Genomic DNA, 21,007 nt, shown 5'->3' with positions numbered 1-21,007 from the left:
ATTTATTCATGACATTATCAGCACTGGTGGAATACCCTACCCGAGTGCAATGATAATTAGAAAGATACAACACTGGAAAGCTGGGAGGGGCAGGAGGAATTATAGAATTATTTGGTTTATCTCAAACAATTATATAGAATTATTATTGTTTTAAATCAAACAATAATTATAGAGTTATTTGTTTTATATCAAACATACATTCATGAGCATGGGGACATACAGTAGAAGTGAGAATCGTGAAAATCTAGGATATTAAAAAGGTACAAATCAAGAAAATTACTCTGGTGAGAATATATCAGATGGTAGACTATTCTTTATATATTTGCATAGATTTCCCATGGTAAACACCATGCACAAACAAATTCTGGGTCATCAAGGTGATACAATTCTACAAGAAACACAAAAATAGCTCCATAATAGAATAGAAACAAATAAAGATACCATCAGATGAACAATGCACCCTTTTAGAAACACCATTTAGAATTTCAAGACCAAACATTTCTTCCAAAATAATAAATACATTAGACAAGCAGACAATGTAATCTGTTTTATTCTCCCTAATTTTTAAAATGCTGTGCAGAATATCTCACTTTGCTATGAGAAGACAGATTATTTTCTCATTATAAATAATCCTTTGCTGCTTTATATATATTATAGCCCTTTGTATTTAAAAAATAAATCATATAATTGTGACAGCATACAGAAATTTGATGCTTTCTACCTAATCCTGCCACTAGGTAAGTCACTGTTAATTGTAGGGAGGAGAGACAGGGTGCCCCATTTTTTGTACTTTCTGTCAAAAATCACTGTCAAAGTGGTTTTATATGGGATGAACAGGGTGGGAAGTTTCCCAATAATGAGTCTGTGGCTGCTGCTTTAAACTCTGCATCTGTGATTGCCAGAGATGGGATCCTAAAGATACAGGGGAAGGCAATGGAGAGAGAGGGAAGGGAAGAGAGCAGAACAGGTGAAATTCTAACCCAGGTGTGGAACAAACATCTTGACTTCTCTGCATCATTCCTCCACTTTGAACAGCAATCACAATCAGGTCCTGCTCACCTGGGGGTCTGCAGATCCTCATTCATGGCACCCTCAAGGGCCCAGGATCTGCAGTGGGGGCTGTCAGAGGTACATCCATTTCCCCATAAATCTGAGACAGCAGCACTGCTTTCTCTCATACTTCCCACTAAAAGCTGCCTGGTCCAAACCCTCCTATTCCATCCAGCATCCGGTGCTGATTTTTCCTTTGTAGTAAGGTGATTAGCAGAGAGGATGAAGTAGTGAGACCCTTCTTTGTCTGGGCTTCAGCCATTGCTGACATGAAATCCTTGGGTTTCACTGAGAATCCCAGATCTCACTTTGAGGGAGTTCTTGTTAGTTCTGCAGCCACCAAATGGGACAGATGCTACCCTCAGGTCAGGCTTCTAGGACCCTGAGATAAAACCATTGTTATTTTCACATCCTAGTCAGTCAAGCATTTCTTATCCTCTCCTTTTTCCTTTTTCTTCTTTTTTTTTTTATTGATTGGTTTATTCCCCTTATTGGTTTATTTCCCCTTTATTGGTTTATTTTCTAGTGGTCCTGTATTTCTAGCTAGCACTAGTACACAGATAAAACAGCACTAATCTTACCACCAGGCCATCTCAGTTAATTGCTTGAAGCTTGATCCTTCTATAAGAATCTGAATGCCAGGTATTGAGCCATTTGTGGAAATGCAGAGCTGAGAGAAGTCTGCACAGTTGTGAGCTGAGATAGCAAGGCCTTTAAGCTTAAACTGAGTCACTGGGACTGCTCAGAATTGTAACAACTTTACTACTTCTTAAGGGCACTGCTAGAAAGACCTAGAAAATGTGTGTCCTGGCTGACATTGGGGAGCTTGGAGATATTCTGGAGCCCAACAACCTCTGCTTTAAGAATGCTGAATTCATTTGACTTTCATCAGACTGAATTTTTCCCTTCTCCTGTGTCACTTTCCCTTCTTTCCAAAGTGTGAAAGTATGTGAGCTGTGAGCATAACTGCAAACACAGGGAGCTGTTACATTGCACATTCCGTGTGGATATTTGGTGGCACTGAGCCCACAGCTTCCATGCCCTTACCTTTGCTCTGTAGTTTTTCATTGCTCATCTCTTTAATTGCAGTTAAACTTTAAAGCATCCTAGTTTTCTCTGAAGTGCTGAAGCTGGGCTGGAGGGAAAACATCACAGCTCTCTTTGAAGCTCAGTCCTTGGAGATGAACCTGCTGCTGAACTTGAGAGGACACAGTGATGTCCCTCTGCAGATCAGATTGCTAATCTTCCTGAAGTGACTGGGCTGTCAGGCAGTCCTGCCTTCCACAGGACAAGAAAAGTATTCTTTTTAGATCAATATTTTAAAAATATTAATTTAACTAGGATTTTAAGAACCCTTGTCTCTAATGAGGATGTAGACTACCTTCAGGAAAAAATGATGAGTTGAAGGATAAGGCTTCCACAGAAGAGCCAGTGCACCTGTCTGCCATCCCTTTTACCTGCAACTTTTGTCTTCAGGGAAAGTATGGTTAAAAACACAGAGTCCTCTGAGTGAAATGTTCAAAGTGTGGGCCCTGGGAGAAGGGACTAGAGGGCCTTGGAGGACTCTCAAAGCATAGTGGCAGGCCAGGCAGAAGGAAGAACACAGGCAAACCTTGCTGGATTGCTGACCTGCGAAAGCTGTTGAGGCTTTGCTAATAAGGTGGTGTATCAAAATGAGGTGATGGGAGGATGGCTGTGAATCCTCAGCCCAGTCTGAAAGCTCTGCCAGCCTCGAAGCACAAAAGAGAAGAGCTCATGACCAGCTAAGCAGTAGTTTAGGAGGGATTGAGCAGATGCAAGACCAAAGTGGAAGGTGCTCATGGGTGATGTGGTGAATTCTTTGGAATTTTTTTCTAAAGCCTCTTTCCAGCTTGTCACTACTCTGCAGGCTGACAAAGAATGTGAACTTACATGCTGCAGCAAACGTGCTGCTGGCATCTCTCTGAACCCTAAAGTGGAACCACCAGGGCAAGAAATCCTCTCCTTGCATCATACATGAGTCTGAACTGGGCACAAGCCTGAATACACTGGGAGAAAAGGTCTTAACTGTCCTATCTCTTGAATGAAGCCATTTGAAAATGTTCTGCAGCCTGTTTGAAGGATTTAAAAAAAACCAAAAAAACAAAAAACAAGTGATGTTGTGCTCTTCCAAATGAATGTAGATCTGGAGTTTGCTTTAGGGTCCTTGTAAAAGGAGCATTGATATCTTTCTCATTTCTCCCAGTCCCAGAGAGCTCAGCAACCCCTCTGTGAGTGAGCCCAAGCACACACTCACACACTCCAAATTTTGGGCAAGTTTGTATTTGCATCCAAACAGTTTCCCCATCTGTTCTTGCTAGTTATTACAGGCCATTCTCTGGAGTGAGGTATTCTGGCTGCCACAACATCTGTGAGTGCTGTAATGAGGTTGGTTAGAATGTAACTCACTGAAGCAGCAAGAACTAATCACTGTATATTGATAGAAGATGTGCAGAGCCTTAGATGGAGAGTGCTGTAATAATCTTCTGGGTGTGTGTGTGGAGGGGGGGATGGAGGGAATTGTGTGTGTACACGTGTGGTAGTAAAATTACTCATTAGCTGCAGTAGGTCTCGTTATCTCAGGGAGGCACATCAATGATTCACTGCTTAACAGGGTGTTTGGAAATGCCTGCTTTACACAGAAGGCAGCCTGAACCAATATCCTGTGCAGTCCATGAGCACCTGTCTGGAACTGAAGGAATTTTAACTGCTTCTATTTTCTCTCCCAGATATTGGAACTCCCTGAGTAATCTTGTGGCTTCACTCCTGAATTCAGTGCGCTCCATTGCCTCCCTGTTGCTGCTTCTCTTCCTCTTCATCATCATCTTCTCCCTCCTGGGGATGCAGCTCTTTGGGGGCAAGTTTAACTTTGATGAGATGCAGACCAGGAGGAGTACGTTTGACAACTTCCCTCAGTCCCTCCTGACTGTGTTTCAGGTAAGGGCACGAGTGGTCCCCCTGGGGCCAATATTTTGGTTTTTATGGAGCAAGACAGGTCCTGCAGCCTGACAGTCCCCAAGGTGGGGCTGGACCCTGACAGCTCCAGGAGCAGGGTGCCTGGTTCTGCTGCCAGCACAGGGTATTCCTTCCCAAAGTAGGAACCACAGATAAAACTCGTGTGTGTTGCAAGGCCACAGACAAAGGGGTCTGTCAGGGCAGGACAAGAGAACAGCCATTGCCATGTCCCAGGGCAGCACCTGCTGCCAAAGCCCAGCCCTGCTGCTGTCCTCCCTGCTCTGGGGAACAAATACCTGCTCACAGAAATAATCCCATGGCCTTTAAGCCCTCTGCAGCCTTGGGAGTGACCCACCAAGAGCATCAGGACCATGAATTCACTGAGATGTGAGGAGAAGGGAAACGGCCTGGAGGGCTGTGCTGAGGGCAGGGCTGTGCAGCCTGTCTGAAACAACTGGCATGGGAGGGAAATGCTTGGAACTACGGGGACACTTGGATGGATTTGTCCAGGAGAGCCATTGCCTTCAGCCATCATCTTCAAGATTACACTCTTTGGGGCTTTTTCACACTCTGAGCATGGGCCTTCTTTGCATTTTCTTTGTTCTGTGGTTTGTTTTTTAGTTTAGTTTTGGTTTTTGGGTTTTTTTTAATATTCTAGATGGACACTGCCAGAGTCTCCATCAGCTCCATGCTGGGGGAGGGGGTGTTCTCTAGGACAGTGGGTATCTTTGTGTTAATGGGGTTTTCAAATTCTCTGTGTGGTCTAACACTGTATCCCTTATTGGTGGGAATGTGTCATTTAGATCCTGACTGGGGAGGACTGGAATTCGGTGATGTATGATGGGATCATGGCTTATGGCGGCCCCTCTTTTCCAGGAATGTTGGTCTGTATTTACTTCATCATCCTCTTCATCTGTGGAAACTGTATCCTTTGATGCTACTCTTTTCTGCAAGAGGGGATGAATTAAAACCACTATTTGCTTTGTTATGTCAGAAAATAGTGAATTTCACACCTCACGTTTTTGCCTTTTCCCTAGGTCTGAATTTCAGTATTGCACTGCCAAAAGTTTAAAAAGTTCATTTTGTTTTAGCTGGTGCTAAGGCATATAAACAGTTGTAAGAGCCAGCTAAATGCCAGTTCCACATGCTAGATTTTATTTAGTACCTTTACATGTTTAGTGTTTTTATTTTTCATTCCTGTTAATTCACTCATAGGTTTTTCTTTCCTGCCTTCTCCACAAACTAATCTCTGGTGTTCCTACTGTACTTACTGCATTTTTTTTTACTTTAATGGTTTTTTTAGTAATATATTCCATGTGCTTCCATCCAAACCTTATGTGGAATAAAAATATGTATAATCTGCAATATGCTATATACAAATGCTGTAGTAGGAGTAACATATGTTTGACATAATTGATTTATGTGAGATCATGTATTAATTCATGTATAAACTAACAGGACCTGTGTTCCATTTCAGTCCCTGCAATCTGTGTGTTCTTCAAACAGAAAATGTTGTGCTCTGTTATCTTCCAGCCTGTGCTGGTCTTGAATAACTTCAGTTCTGTCTGGCTTTAAGGTGAAGTGAGGGCACTGTACTCACCCCAGGAGGCACAAAGCACATTGCAGGATTGTGCTCTGAGTGTCTCTTCACAGGAATTTGCATGTAACATAGAGCTGCCATTCTGTTCCCTATCTCAGTTTGCTCCAAATTTGTCCATGTTTAGTTTCTGCTTCCCTAATAAATGGCCCTCCTCTGTCAGAGGTGACATTTCCTTTTATACTGATGCTTCTATAAAGCCACCTTATAGACTCAGCCCAGCTCTTCTGGCCTTTGCCCATAATTCACATCTCTCAAACCCTGTTATGTGACATTTTGGTTGACCTGCATGCCCTCACTTCAAAGTGAGGTGGTGCAATTCCACTTATCTGAAGGTCAAGGTAGGCAATCTGGCTGACAGCTTAGAAAAAAAGCTACAACTTGGATCCCCTTGTGAAAATGTGAGCCAACTCTACAATGCTGGCTGACTTTGGAGCTTTTAGACCTTGGAGCCCAGGGAGGGGGGGATGTCTGTCTTTCCAGACTAAGCCTTGAACCAGGGTTTGCTTAAAAGTTATCGTGGTATAATGAGACCTACACTCAAGAAATGTATAAAACAACCTTCTGGTCAGATTTGTAACATGAGGTCTGAACACTGGCTGGTAACACAAGAAAACAGTTGTGATTCCTTCCCCTGCAGCTACATGGGCATGAGTGGCCATGCATGGACTCTCTGCTAGGAGATGGCAGAGTTGTCAGCTCAACCCTTCACTGTCCAGACTAAATTAACCTTAGAAATGCTCAGCAGAGCCCTGTGCTTTCTGTCCATAAAATCCGCTGGTGCAACCTAAACTGTCAAAAGATGCAAAGCATTCCATATTCCTCTTATGTTCAGTGGGATCCTCTGCACAAAGGGAGACACTCTTGGAAAACTGGAAACTAAAATGTAAATTTGTAAATCTGCTGTTTTACATCAGCCATTCTGTTGTGAAATTTTGAAAACCCACAAAGTGTGTTATCTGTGTGGAAGGAAGGTGTAGGTTTGTGCATGATGGATATGCAGTTGTGTGAAATGGAAGTTTAGAAAATCCAAGAGATCTGATGACAGGTTGCTAAAAATCTTCAATTAAGAAACCTTTGGTATAATCTTTTTCTGCAGTTTTCAAAGCCTGTTTTCTTTAAGTAGCACACAAACAGATATCCTGCTGAATGTATTTTTGGCCATTGCTGTGGACAACCTTGCTGATGCTGAGAGTTTAACATCTGCACAGAAAGAGGAGGAAGAGGAAAAAGAAAGGAAAAAGCTAGCTAGGTAAATCCATTTGAATACACCTATCTGCACACATTCCTGTAATTACATACAGCATGGATATATATGAATGTGATGCCTATTCATACATGTGTGTATATGTAAAATATATCATTATCTGTATGTGTATAGATTATATATGTGATTAATGTAATTATATTTGTAGTTATGTATATATAAAATTTTATGCAAAGGAACTCCAGCTGTAAGACAAGAAAGTGTGACCTAGGAGTCCCCCATGTTGCAGTGAGGTGACTCCTAACTCACACTTTGTACAAGCCAAAAGCCTGTCTGGAGTTCAGCTCAGAGGAAAGGAAGTCTGGGTTACTGATGAGCTTTCAGAGCATCAGCAGAAAATGAGTATGAAATGGTGTCAATCCCATTTGAATCACCCTACTATCCTCTGATTGCTTTGGGCCACAAGGCATATTTTCTGTCATTCCCACCATGAGATTTAGCAGCTTCTTTTTTCTTTTGATGCCACATGCTGTTCTTCCCTTGCCAGTTCTTTTAGTGTTTCTGCAGACACTTAAGGGGCACAAGCTGGATGAGGAGCTGCTCTGTCATTCCCAGCTGCCAACAGCAGGGAAGCCTCTCTTTACTGGTTATTCCTATTCACTGACTTCCAGGCTGCTTGGAGGGGATCTCCTGTGCAGCTCTTTCTGCTTCGTCCTGCATCCAGCTCAGCAGATTTCCCTCTCTCTAGGGGTGCAGTGAGGGGCAAAACTTGTGTAGAAAATCCAGTTGGAAGCTCACAGGATATGGGTTGAAAATGGTCCATGCCTTTGTCATTGGGTGAGCAAAGGGATCTCATCTGACAGACCTAAAATATGCATTTTCACAAACACCTGCCATTGAGAAAGATGAAACATAAGGGACACCATATAAAAATAGATCAGAGCCTCTGCCTTTGCCTGCAGATGAGGACAAGGTGCAGCCACTGGTATGGAAGCTGAACTCAGAACAGAGATGCCAGCCAGCTGATTGTTCTCATGGTGTGTGCTGTACTACATGAAGCTCCTGAAAGGGAAGCAGCTTTGTAACTCTTTGGTTTTTATCTTGTAAAATTGCTAGGACTGCTAGTCCCGAAAAGAAACAGGAGATGGAGAAAACAGCTGTGGAGGAAGAGACAAAGGAGGAGAAAATTGAGCTGAAATCGATCACTGCTGATGGAGAGTCCCCACCTGCTACCAAGGTAAGGTCTGCTGGCAGCCAGCACTCTCTGTGCAGTGATAGCATGAGCAGCTTGGGTTTCTAAGGGAATGAAAACTGTCTGCCTTGTCTGATAAAGGCTTTGATGCTTCTCCTTCCATTTCTGTCAGATCAACGTGGATGATTATCAGCCCAATGAAAATGAAGAAAAGAGCCCTTATCCAACAACAGAAGCACCAGGTATACATCTCCTTCCTTGTACTCCTCACTCAACAAAGCTCCAGTTGCTCATGTACACAGAGCCAAATTGTGGCAGCAGGTCTGCTGGAAATGCTGGAAATGCTTTCATGGTGGGACAGGATGGTGTCCTTGCATGTGTTTGCACAGGTGTGGACTTGGCCCTTTGAAGTCCCTATCCTGATCAATCATATTTGATTTGGTTCCCTGTAAAGCTCTTTATTGGAAAATACAGAGTTTTGCAGAGAATCAAATAATATAAAAACCTGTTTGAAAATATACATATGACACTGTTTTCAGTGTGCTTTTTCAGTACTCAGTGGTCAGGGGAGTCTCACAACAGAAGGTCATGAAAGGGAAAGTGCTGAATGCCTTTTTGCACTGTTTTCTAATCAAAAAGCACAATGTGACACAGCATAACTCTAAAGGCATAAGATCTCAGCCTAGAAGTGCAAGAAACAAGCTGTAGCATTAGTTAGGCTGGTTTTCAAGTCAGGTGGGCCCAATTAACTTCATTCTCAGACACTTGAAAGATTGGTGGAAGAAATCTCAGAACTTCAAGCAGTGTTCAAGAACCCAAATGGGGGGTGGGATTGGAGCTAGTCAGTTCAACTTCCATTCTTGGAAAAGTGCTGGAACAAAGGATTAAACTATATGACCACAAGATAAAGAGATGATAAGCAGCCAACACAATCTGCCAAGAGCAAATCACATCAAGCCACCCTTATTTTCTTCTGAAGGGGGCTGAAAACACTTGAAGACAGGAGAAAAGAACTAGATGTCATATTCTTTAACTTTGCTAAGGCTTCTGACCATCTCTTACAGTGTTCTCATAAACACACTAGAAAAATCTGATCTAGATGATGGTGAAAGAAATTATCAAACCCCTTATGGGGAGTGATAGCCCGAGTTTGTACAACCCAAAAGCCTGTCTGGAGTTCAGCTCAGTTCATTGTTAATGACCTGAATGATGGAAGAGGCAATATGCTTATTACATTTGTGGATGACATGAAGCTAGGAAGGACAAGAAGTGTGCTGGAGGGCAGCATTAGAATTCAAAGAGCTCCTGAGGTCCTGGATAAATGGTCTAAATAAAATTGAAAGTGCCAGGCTCTACGCATAGACAGGAATAAACAATTCACAAATAAAGGATCTTAGGTGACAGCTAGTTAGGTAACAGTCCTTGAGAAAAGGATCTGAATCTTATGACCACAAGCTCAACAGATGTCAGCAACAGTTTGCTGTCTTTGAAAAGCAAGTAGTGAGATTTATAACACAGAGAAAGAATGAGCCTTTTGTCCAGTTATGGGTTTGTTTGAACTGGTCAATGGAAGCTATTCAGAGCAAAGCAATTGTTTTATTGTGTTCACCATTGATAAGATCTCTGGAATCTGGAATATCATATCTCTTTTTGGGTTAAGAGAAGTGGGGATGAATAGAAGAGAATGGTGAAAACCATGCTTACAGGTAGCAAGAACTAAGATTGGATAAAATTTGCTCATTTGACTTAGGAAAGGCAGGAGAAACATCTTCATATTCCTAAAAACCTTCTACAGATAGGAGGAGAATTATTTCCATTATGAAGCAACAGATTTAATAGGATTCACAGCAGACAGAATTTTCTAATGGTGAGGCTGTAAAAGTTCACAGAGATGGTTGTGGAAGCCCAGCACCACTGGATGTTGTTAAGGACAGGACAGAAAATGTCTCACAGAAAAGGCTTAGATATAATAATTAATTGGACCTGGCTTGGCAGAGGCATGAACCAGAGGGCCTTTTGTGATCCTCCCTTGCTCTGCTCTTCTGTGTTTCTGTGATTATGTAACAGGCTATAATAGGCTGTAAAACACTTTCTCTTCTTTTCCATGATTCCTAATAAATAAATGTCTGATAATAGGTTGATTTGATAGGGGAAAAAAGAACACAAGAGTTCATTTTGAGTAGATGGACAAGAGCTTCAGACAAGAAAAATGGAAATCTGTTCATTGCATTTGATTTTCAGTACAAGAAGTCCTCACATATGCTGTACTTGTATTCTTCCATATTTATAGCAAATTTATCAGGAGTAGAGTGTGGTTCTAATTTGTGCAATGCTATTTTAACACTGCCTGAGGAAGGTCACTCTGGATTTAATCCTTCCATCACTTCTGCAGGCCCAGGCACTTACTGGACACACATCCCCAGTTGCTACAGGGTTTGTGGGAGTCCTTAGTAAGAAGCACAAATTAAAACAGCTTGATACAGTTTTGTTTCTGTTTCTCAGCTGGCTTGGATTTGCAGAAAATTACATTTTTTTTACAATTGAAACAACAGTCATCTGAATGTCAATTTTAAGTCTACTGCTAATAGAATTGATGTTTATTTACTTTCTGTAGATAGCTTAGAAAGATAAGCTCATAAATGAAAAATATAACAAAACACTACATCTACTTTTTTTTTTTTTTCTTTTTGCCATGCATAGAATTAGAGTGCAGAAAATGAAGTGAAAACATTTTCAATGCCTGCCTCAGGGTGCCAATCTCTGTCTTAGCATACTTTTGAACACAACCTAAAATTTGAATGGATTATCAGGTTTTCTCCTGTCTCCTATTAGAAATGCAAAGGGACACCATCTTACTCACTTGCCATTGTATGGCATCAATGCCATTTCTAAACAGGCCTTTTCTCTGAATTGTTTGTCAATTCTTTGTGAAGACTGAAGATTCAGTGTTCAGAAACCATTTCCACTGGTCACTTCATTTATTTTTCCTCACATAGGTCCTTTCCTAACCTACCTTGCACATTCTCTGCTTGTTTCTGCTCCTTAAAGCAGTTTTCTCAATAACCTCTCCTGACTCTGCTTGCTGCACAGTGCTGCTCCTCAGCCCCAGAGTGGCTGCAGCTCCTCAGGTCACCTGGTCTCTTTTTAGGAAGGACAGACTAGTTCTCCCAGAGATTTGTGTACACTAGAAGGATTATTATGATGATATGTTTATTACAGGAAGACAGGGAGCTAGCCTTGCAGTCTAGTACAGAAATAGACAAAGAATTCGGAACGTCAGATGAAGGTAAAAGCCTGGGATGATTCATGGGAGCTTGAAGCAAAATAATGTCCTTATAGGAGAGTTCTGGTCTTTGTACAGTAAAAAAAAAATCTCCACATCATCGAATTTCCCACTGATGCTGCCCTGTGGCCTGTTTGTGCTTGTCTCCACAGCCAAAGAGCATTTGCTTCTACAAATGTGTGCAGCTGTGCTGCTCCTATATGGAGGTAGATAGCATGGGCAGTGACCTGGGATGAGGCTGTAATCTCATTATTCTTTGTGAATTTGGCCCTCAGTGTTTCCTTTCTTCTGTGCCCTAGACTCTAAGTGAAAAGTAGAACATTGCTCTTTATCTATGGCTGAGGAATTGAATGTGTTTTTCAGTCTGAAAGTATTTGGTTCCCCAAGTCATTAATCTGTATTTCTTGCTGTATGGCAGACAGGAGAATAAGAGGAGAGGAACAATGTTCTTTATGGTCTTCATGGGGCTGATCCTTCTGCTGAGGGTCTATTTTCCAGAGGCATTGCTCCATGCCCATTTAAAAGTGTATTTTAAGCATTCCTCTGAGTAATAAAAAAAGAATGATCTCACATTGAAGGCACAGAGCAGGGACCCAGAATACTCTTCTTAAGTGTGAGTTTCAAATATCCCACATGATCCCAGGCATTGGTTTTCTGGCCTGTTCAAGAAGAAAAAGAATTTGCTTACCTCACTCCTTGTCAGCCTCCTCTGAAGCCCATAGATAAAAGGTGCACGTGCAAGGTATGGTTATATTACATAAACCTGCACATTAACCTTAACACCTATTTTACAAGTCCTGTGTAAAAAAGTACTTCTGAAAGATGTTTCTTTAACTAATAAAGCCTGTAGAAAGAGTATTATGAAGTATATTGCACATAAAATTGAGCTGTTAAAAAATAGACTGACTTAAAAAGTACAAACTCTATGTACCAGCTCAAACATTTATGCAAAGATCTATCAAGTGAATTTGAGCTGAACTCTTGGTACTGGAAGCGTAAAGAAAGAATCCTATTTACATGTAATAATGGCATGCCTTCAAAAAGGGTACTTTTCTCCTCTCTCTGATATCTAGCTCAGGATCTGTGCTGATTCATCTGTTCTTTCTGATGTGTCCTGTAAGCAGATCAAGTGCAGTATCTCACCCTAAAGGAACACCATTCCTGGAGCTTATCTCCCTTTATGGACTCAAGATGAACCTTTTAATTAGAGTATCCTCCTTTGCACTGCCTGGAAGATGAATCAGTTGCATCTAACATGTCAGGCTCCTTTCTTAAAGATTTTTTCCTGTCTTGCTGATTAAGTGAGAGGATTGGGATCTTTAAAACAGCAAAATCCTATCATGTCATTTACAAAACAACATCTGCCTTCAGCAGGTAGGAGAAATCCTCAAAGGCAGAAGCTTTTCTTTCAGGTACCACTTAGCCTTCATCTCTGCATTTTCTATCTTGAGGATGCTCACTGATCTGCCTGGAGATGACACAGGCTCAAGAGTCTCAGCTTCATTCCCATCTTTCTGACCTTCCCTCCCCCACTAAATTATAAAAGGGGACAATTTTAAGACTTTCTGATCAGTGTAAGTCAATGTGCATGTGCTCACTGTTTGTTCTGGGGCATACATGTGCTCATCCAGACACAGCTCCAGATGTAGCAGCAGCTCCATGGAGATGCTCACAAATAGAAGAAAAACAATCTTGATAAACTGGAGGAATGGGCAAAGAGAAAAAAATATGCCCTTCAGTACAGATGAGGTCTAAGTGCCACTTTTGGGAATAGTCAACAGCAGAAATGCAGAGGGGGGAGTGACAGGCCAGATTGTTGCTCTGTGGTAAATAATCTGTGCTTTGTGCATATCTGACACTGATGGCAAATTAATGCCAAAGTATAATGAAAACTCTCCATGAAGGACATTTAACAAGAAGATAATATTAAAAGATATAAGAAGTAATCTAGCTTTCATCTGAAGCAGTAAAACCTCAACTGCAGGTTAATCCTGCAGACAACGTGGAAGCAAGTAGCAATAGTGATCAGAGACCTGGGGAACACAACACCTCAGGAAAGGCAGCTGCTGTTTTGCTCTAGGAACCAGATATTCTCCCAGAGGCACAACTGTGGTCCTCAAATGCAAAAGCTTTCTGCAAGAGGAAGGCAATTTTTAATTTTCTGTGTCCATGGAAAATAAGAAAACAAATAATGGATCTAGACCTCAGCAAGAAAGATTCAAATGAGCCATTAGAAGACAAACCTTAGAAAAGGCATAGAAAACAAACCTTTCTCTTTGTTTTTTGCAGAAGGAACTGTGAGGCATCTGAGGAGAGTGTTTTGAGGATGTTGTAGGCTTACCAGCACTAATGATTTTACAGAGAGACAAGACCCGTGTCTGCCAGGGTGAGCACTGGGTAAAGGGCACTGTCTCAAAGGAAGGAAGGGCAAGGAGACTCAAGGCTTCAGCATCCTCTTTTAATGGTTTTTAGCTCTAGTTTTGACAGAGACAAATGCCTCAGCACATTGGAACGGGTTGTGTGTTGCAATAAAAGACAAAAATGCTTCTTGCAGCAGAGGAAGATGAGGAAGAACCCGAGATGCCTGTTGGCCCTCGACCTCGCCCGATGTCTGAGCTGCACCTCAAGGAAAAGGCTGTGCCCATGCCTGATGCCAGTGCTTTTTTCATCTTCAGTCCTAACAACAGGTACTTGAGAGATTGGTTAGCCAGAAGAAAGAGGTGAAGGGCTGGTACCCCTTTCACATTGGGCCACAAAGGCGATGAGGTCCAGAGCTCCCTTTCAGCAGTTCGTACCTGAGGCTTCCTTTGACCCGCCTCTCCTTTAAGGCATGGAATCCTCTGAAACCACAACTGTAGGGAAAATATTCAATGGGAGTTCATGGCACATGCAAGGCTGATTGAGGACACAAATCATGAAAGCTTCAGAAATAAGGGACACAGAGGCAAATCAGTAATTGGAATTTCCTGACACATTCAGGTCCAAACTGCAGGAGAGCCATCATGCAATCAATCAAGTGGGAGGTAGAAGTTTCCTGTCCTAAGGGCTGCCCAAAATCCACTCCCAGTAGGGAGCTCATGTGTCTCTGCTCATTGCTGCACATCAAGAATGAGCAAAAAAGAGGAAATGAGAGGGGGAGGAGAGTCCATAGCTCTGAGAGGAGCCTAGGGAGCACAGTCCTCCTCTCACACTTCACCCATGGGCTCCTGCAATGCAGGATGTGTTGTCACACCTGCCTTTCCAGAGCAGATGTGCAGGACCTATGTGTGGAGGTCTGTTAGGAGCCAGGTGAGTTTATCTTTGCAAGGGTACAGCAGTGAGCTCACTGCCCAATGCTCTGTGCAGCACCACATATTCCAGTGTCTCTCCTAAGGACTCAGCTTTCAAACACAGCCCAGAGGAAAGCAGGGCTGTTCCTGCACTGCTGAATTCAGAGCCAGTTTTGTCCCAGCAGAGCTTGTGCCACTCCTTCTTGGGTATGTGTAACAGGGAGGGACTGAGGATGGCTGGGGCTCGTGGACTGTAATGCTAGCTTTGCCACCCACCCCCTGTCATTTGTAGAACTAAATTAACCTCTGCAGTCATCTGTAAAATTGCTGTAATAGGAACTTGGAGCCCTAACAGCCAAGAGTAGAGCTAAATAGATTAATGAAGTGCCTGTAGAATTATGCACAGAGCTATTATGGGGTTTAACTCCTCACATCCTGCTACCAGCATATGGAAAGTGGTGTAATGGTCTCCAGTAAGCAAGTTTGATGGGAGACTGCTCCTTCTTTACCTTCTAGTTTCCCACTAAGAGCACCAAGTGGGTCTATGTTTAGCATACAACCTGCATGGTATGATGTTTCTCAGAAGTCACTTGCTGCCCTATATCCATTTGGCCAGGCCTGTGCTCTTTAGCAAGGTAGAACCCCCCTCCCCAGCTCCTGTTGAGAGAAAGATCAGAAAGACATTGGCACCCTAAAACCTGTTTCTGGTGCCTGCCTCCTGAATGAATCAGGAATGGTTCCATAAATGAAAGCAAGGGATATAATTCTGGGCTGGCAGTTTTCAGACCACATGGAAATCACAAAAAGCTCTGTCACAGCATTGCCCTGCACACCTTGTCCCTGTGCTGGGGCAGAGGGAAGATGCTCTGCAGGGCAATCCTCCAGTCCTGCTGGCAGAAGAGGAGGGGGGAAATGTTTCCAGGTCTTGCTGTTCTTTGAGAGCTAAAGTTGTGCCTCTCCCATCTCTTGCAGGTTTCGTGTGCACTGCCATCGCATCGTTAACGATAACATTTTCACCAACCTGATCCTGTTTTTCATCTTGCTCAGCAGCATCTCCCTGGCAGCTGAGGACCCCGTGAGACACCTCTCCTTTAGGAACCAAGTATGCTCCACATCCTCCTTCCCTCACTGGGAATTGCAAGTGTGGGACAAGCTGATCGTGATTTGAAGCCAGGAAAGGCAGAAGAGGCTGCATCAGAGGCTTGGGAGTGCCTGTCTTCCATGATTTCTGCCTTTTGTAGGCTGTGTGTGAAAATCATTAGGTTTTTTGCAGGAAACATGAGTCAGTGCAGAATCTGGCCTCCAGTTCACTTCAGAAGTGTGTGTAGGGAAAGGAAGAACAGGAGGCTGAAGCAAAATTATTGTTCCCTGGGATTAAAGCAGTAGAAATGAGCTTTAAAAACATTGATTGTGGATACAGATAATTCAATTTTGAGGGATTTTCAGGTTCCCTGTGGAACATTTGTTCTGCTGCCACATGCTGTCTTTTAAACTAAAAAGCCCAGGGCCTGATTTTCATTTTATTCACACTGGTGTAAATCAGGAGTAATATTCCTGAGTTTGATGCTGTCACTCTGGAGGAAATTGATGTCATCATGGTTGGAATCAGACGGTTGGAACACAAGCTGCAAAGCTATCATTAAATTTGAGATAACCTTCAAAAAAATGCTGTGCTCCTCTCCTTACCTGCCTGGGGAGAGAAGAGGAAGGCATTCAGCATTAAGATACATTCTCACCCTCTTTCCTGACCATTCTTATTTGCCTTTTGAAATGTTCATTGCTCCTTTAACTTTGCCAGTGGTTGTTTCCATTAGTCAGGGGTCATTGCAGAAATGAGGAGTCATCAGACATATCACTGCAAGGCCTCTGATTTCTGGTGTCTGCAGTGGCATTTTGGTGCCTTGATGCCTGAAGAGTTTGCTAGGATTGAAGAGTGGGATGGTTTTTTCCTTGTTTAATAATACAACCTTAATTTAATGCTCCCTGAAATATCCTGGCCTGAGCATGCATTTGAACACATATGTGCATGCAGAGAAGGTGTTAATGGAAGTCTATTCCTGAGCATATCTCAGAGTGGCTTTGCATTTTGTCCTGAAGGAGGATGCTAAATAATCCAGTCAAACCTGTGCCACCAATAACCCACTTGTGCACAAATGAGGGTGCACACCATGTAGGGATAACTGAATGCCAATATGTATTAATGCTGCAGCATGTCAGCTGGCAGATGGGCTCCTGACATGCCACAGAAACTGTCACAGAGTCTGTAGCAGAGACATATAAATGAGATGGAGAAAAAGAGTCAGAGCTGGTTGTTCTGGATTATAGAGCTGAAGGTTTGAGGCAAAGCATTGTTTTGTGTATATGTAAAGCCACTGGTGTTGCATGAAAATCTGTGTTTAACTTTTGCAGGTACAGAAGTTTAAAATGTATCATACAAGGGGACACTGGCAGGATGTTTGGGCTGTAAATGTGGCCTGCCTTGGCACTGTGACAGTAGAACAGTGAGATCCTGTCCTGCCCTGTGCCCACATGGAGGCCTGGGAGGAAAAGGAAGAAAGCAAGCTGAAATCAAGCTGAAAGCAAAGCTGCCTCTGCCTTCACTCAGCATGAGCCTGTGCTCCAGGACTTGGGCAGACTGGGGATGCTGCTGGCACAGACTCTCCCAGAGCAGGAAAACAGGGACAAAAATGACAAAAAGCTGCAAAAATTGATAGAGCCCAAAGACAGCCTTGAGAAGAATTTGGGATTAATAAAAGCCTAGCAAGGGCTGGTGGAGAGGCTTGGGCTCTGCTCTTTCCTGGGGCAGGCTGTGTCCTTCTGTGTCACACAGGGCTCAGGCAGAGAGTACTTGGAAGTGCCAGCCCAGTCTGACCAAAAGCCCTTGAAGTCCGAGCAAGTGCTAAGACTGTGCTCACCATATTCTCCTGTTAGCACCTTGACAAGGTGCTCATTCATTTTAATATGTTCTAGAGCAAGTTAATATTTAGATAATAACAAATATGCCAGCTGATAAATGGGACTGCCTGCACAGGAGGGGCAGTGACCATTTCATTAGGCATGACTTCATCCTTGCTAGCTGCACCTTTGGGGCCACGTTCACCGGTGTGCTCCAGATCCTTTGCAGGCCTCTGCTGAGGTAAAGCAGCAACAGGTACAGCTTAATTGATCACTTTAATCAAGTTTGCAGCTTCTTTATGTTGCTGGAGTCATGCAAAGCAGTTAGAGAGTTCCCATGAATCTGGCCCATTGATTATAAAATTACTCCATTGATAAAATAATCAAATGTCAGGACTTACAAAGCAGCAAGGCAAAAGGATATTTCCAGTTGTAATGTAAGTAAATTAAAATAGGTTAAAATCAAGATCTGTCCCTTTGAAGTGGCCCTTTCTTAATTCTCTAAGCTGCAAAAATTGATAGGGCCCAAAGACAGCCTTGAGAAGAATTTGGGATTAAAAATTGAGCAGTGACCTGGAGAATTTTGAGTTATAAGGTATCAGTAAGTGATACATCCCCCCATTTGACATGCAGTATCTGCAATTCAATCCAGATTTGGATTGTACTTAAATAGTGCAATGTGAAATAACCCTGGAGCTTGCAGTAGCTGCCCCTCTGCATACCAAGCTGTAAGAATTTAGCCACCTATAAATCTAAGTGAGGTTACAGGCACTGAGATACAATAAACCCCTGTGGGATGGAAGCAGGCAGTTTCCTGCTTTATGTTTATTAGTGTTTTAGCAGCAAAGGTCCAAATTTCACAAATTATCAGTTTTCTACAGCTTCCATGTATTGGCCTTCTGGTTTAAAACATGTTTATGGTAAAACAGCAGTAAACCATGGGCATGATACTTCTGATGTTCAACATTTGTAGTGTAGATAGCACTAAAGTGGATTGGGATGTTAAAATATATTGGAAACAAAGAGAGTTTAATCCTGGTCCCATAAATCAGTGAGAAAGTTCCCATTTACTGTGGGATGCCAACATATTGGCAATGAAGGACATTCCTGTCCTTGATGATGCTACTTTGAAAGCCCCTTTACCCTTCTAGACTTGTCACTATCTCCTGTGAGGCCACTTTTTGTGGTCTGCTGTGCATGCCATGAGTTTCTCTATCACCAGGCCCAGGTTCCTGGGAATGATGAGCATTTCAGCTGGCTGGTTGTTCAGGATGCTAATAGAAAGATGCAGGATCTAAGTTAGGCACCTTTAGCAAATGAACAAATTATGGTTGCAATACAAGGGCTGGGATTCTGTTCAATTGGTTATTGTTATTCATTCTTTGTTATTCATGCTAACCCAGAGCAATTCAGGACAGAGATAAGAAATAGCTAGAGTATGATTTTGCAGTTTGCTTTCCTTCCTTTGAGAGAGGCACAGGACAAGACTGAATGGAAGTTAATAAGAAGGAATCTCATGTTTTCCACTGAGAGACCAGGCTTTCTTTGTACTCTCAGCTTGGAATCCTATTTGGGAAAACCCTTGAATGTTCTTTATGAGATTTAAAAAAAAAAAAAAATCCTACAGCAACCAAAAAGTTATTTTGCCTCTATAGTGCTCATGGGATTGTAACTCAGGAAAGATTTCATGTAATGTGCTTCTTGTCCTCTGTGCCAGGACCTTCACTGCATTCAACAGGACCTTGTTCCAAAACCATTCCCTATAGAGTCATCCTCATTCCCTTGTGAAAAGAACTCGTGCATTTGATTTTAACTGTGATTTCCCACTCAAGTGATCACTCACTGACCTACCCTCCCCACTCCTATCCCCTTTTGTTTTTACAGATTCTCTTTTATTTTGATATAGTTTTTACTGTCATTTTCACCATTGAAATTGCTCTGAAGGTAAAGTGCCCATCTTCTCTACCATTACTTGTCCCCAAGCTTTCTGGTTTTCTGCCAGTCTCTGTTGCTAACACACACGCCTGTTTGTTCTGGGTCACGCTCAGTACCACTAACCCAACTGTGCTTATTTTTCAGATCCTAGGCAATGCAGACTATGTCTTCACTAGTATCTTTACATTAGAAATTATTCTTAAGGTAACCAATCTGAGAAATACACTTGTTTTCTTCTTTTCTTTCTCTTTCTTTCTTTCTTTCGCTCTCTTTTTCTTTTCTTTTTTTTTTTTTTTAACGCCATTATTATCTCTGCACAAAGGGTTGTTTTTCTTTTCATTTGACATTTCTGTAGTTGCTTTAAAAGTCTCCTGGGGAATTTTCATATTCATACTGGTAATTGAGGGCCTATAGCAAAATAATGCTTTTTAGGGGAATTGCAATGAAAGGATGCAATGTTGGGAAATGTAAGAGAGAACCAAGAAAAAGGCCATCCCCTGATAAATTTCTCCTCTACCCTGGCCAGTGTTTCAAAAACATGATTTTTCTGCTCTGCAAGAAACTCTGAATGCACACACTTCTTACACAGGCAAAGAGAAGGTCTCTATTCTGCAGAAACCAGCCCAAAGGGTGGCTGATGACTTCTGTGAGCACAGTGAAGTAGGAGGCAGGGAGCACAGTGCAAAACCTCACTTTTTAGGTGTAGAGAGAGAGTCAAGAGTACAAATCTCTGAGACACCAAGGACAGTAGCTGCCAATGAAAATTGCTGCACCAAAACCCAGCTTCCCATTTCCCCGAACGTGCTCTATACCAAGGGGAATGCACAGGAGAATGGTTTAGCTTGGAAGAAAATAAAAATAGGCTGCCTTGTTCTTAACTCTAATTTTCTCAAATTGGTAGGCTAATAATTTAAATAACAGTAATTGAGCAAAGTTCTGGCTTTCTAAATGCTAGGTTCACTTGGCAGCTGTTTTGTTTTTTTTTTCTCAGCAAGCTAGTTCTAAGTGCTGGCAGGCAGTGCCTTAGAGTTGCTCAAATTTTCAGCTCAAGACCCTAATAACAGTATCTATATGGGAGGCTGGCAAGCAGGGTGGCCCCAGCACATTTTTATAGAGAAACGTGCTTTTTTTGATATGACTTGAAATTACCAAAGCCATAATGTTCTCCAGGGAGATGTACACATCATGCCTATGTGCAGTTTGCATCTGTGTTTACACAATAAATCTGGATGTGCACAGATCACATGGCAGATCCAAAAGGCCTGTCAAGAAAAGGAAAACATCCCGACGGCGACGTTTAAAAATGAAACAACAGTTCAAGGTTACCTGTTTGGACTCACAATTACTAATTCTGCTTGCTCTGATGGAAGTGGTAACATTCCTAATGATTTCAGTGGAAGCAGAACTTAACCCAGCCTGGGCCTTCCCAAGGTCCTCCTGTTAACTTCAGTGATTTATGACAACATCCCTGGATATTCTTTAAGTTAAGTGGGAGAATAGTGCAAGGACCATAAGTTTAAGTCACTAAGAGCTTGGTTTCTCAGTGCTGCCTTCAGTGAGCACATTGTTTTGCAAAACAGCAAAGTTAATGTAGGTGGTGAAAACA

The 21,007-nt window shown here is 42.3% G+C and overlaps 1 protein-coding gene across 7 annotated transcripts in view; it reads left to right on the top strand.

The window, feature by feature from the left end:
- Positions 1 to 21,007, top strand: part of CACNA1C (calcium voltage-gated channel subunit alpha1 C) — a 416,899-nt gene that overhangs the window by 312,005 nt on the left and 83,887 nt on the right. For 6 of the 7 annotated variants that reach the window (XM_077178180.1, XM_077178177.1, XM_077178179.1 and 3 more), the window contains exons 14-21: positions 3,798 to 4,005; positions 4,827 to 4,947; positions 6,758 to 6,872; positions 7,944 to 8,064; positions 8,192 to 8,261; positions 13,857 to 13,989; positions 15,544 to 15,673; positions 19,546 to 19,605. In XM_077178180.1, the coding sequence (XP_077034295.1) occupies positions 3,798 to 4,005; positions 4,827 to 4,947; positions 6,758 to 6,872; positions 7,944 to 8,064; positions 8,192 to 8,261; positions 13,857 to 13,989; positions 15,544 to 15,673; positions 19,546 to 19,605 (958 nt within the window). The remainder of the gene's footprint in view (positions 1 to 3,797; positions 4,006 to 4,826; positions 4,948 to 6,757; positions 6,873 to 7,943; positions 8,065 to 8,191; positions 8,262 to 13,856; positions 13,990 to 15,543; positions 15,674 to 19,545; positions 19,606 to 21,007) is intronic. The other variant, XM_077178176.1, reaches the window with a different exon arrangement.

The sequence above is a fragment of the Agelaius phoeniceus genome, chromosome 5, assembly GCF_051311805.1.
Source record: "Agelaius phoeniceus isolate bAgePho1 chromosome 5, bAgePho1.hap1, whole genome shotgun sequence".
In the NCBI taxonomy this organism is placed as follows: domain Eukaryota; kingdom Metazoa; phylum Chordata; class Aves; order Passeriformes; family Icteridae; genus Agelaius; species Agelaius phoeniceus.
Note: the sequence above shows the minus strand (reverse complement) of the source record. Positions and strands in the feature narration are given on the sequence as shown.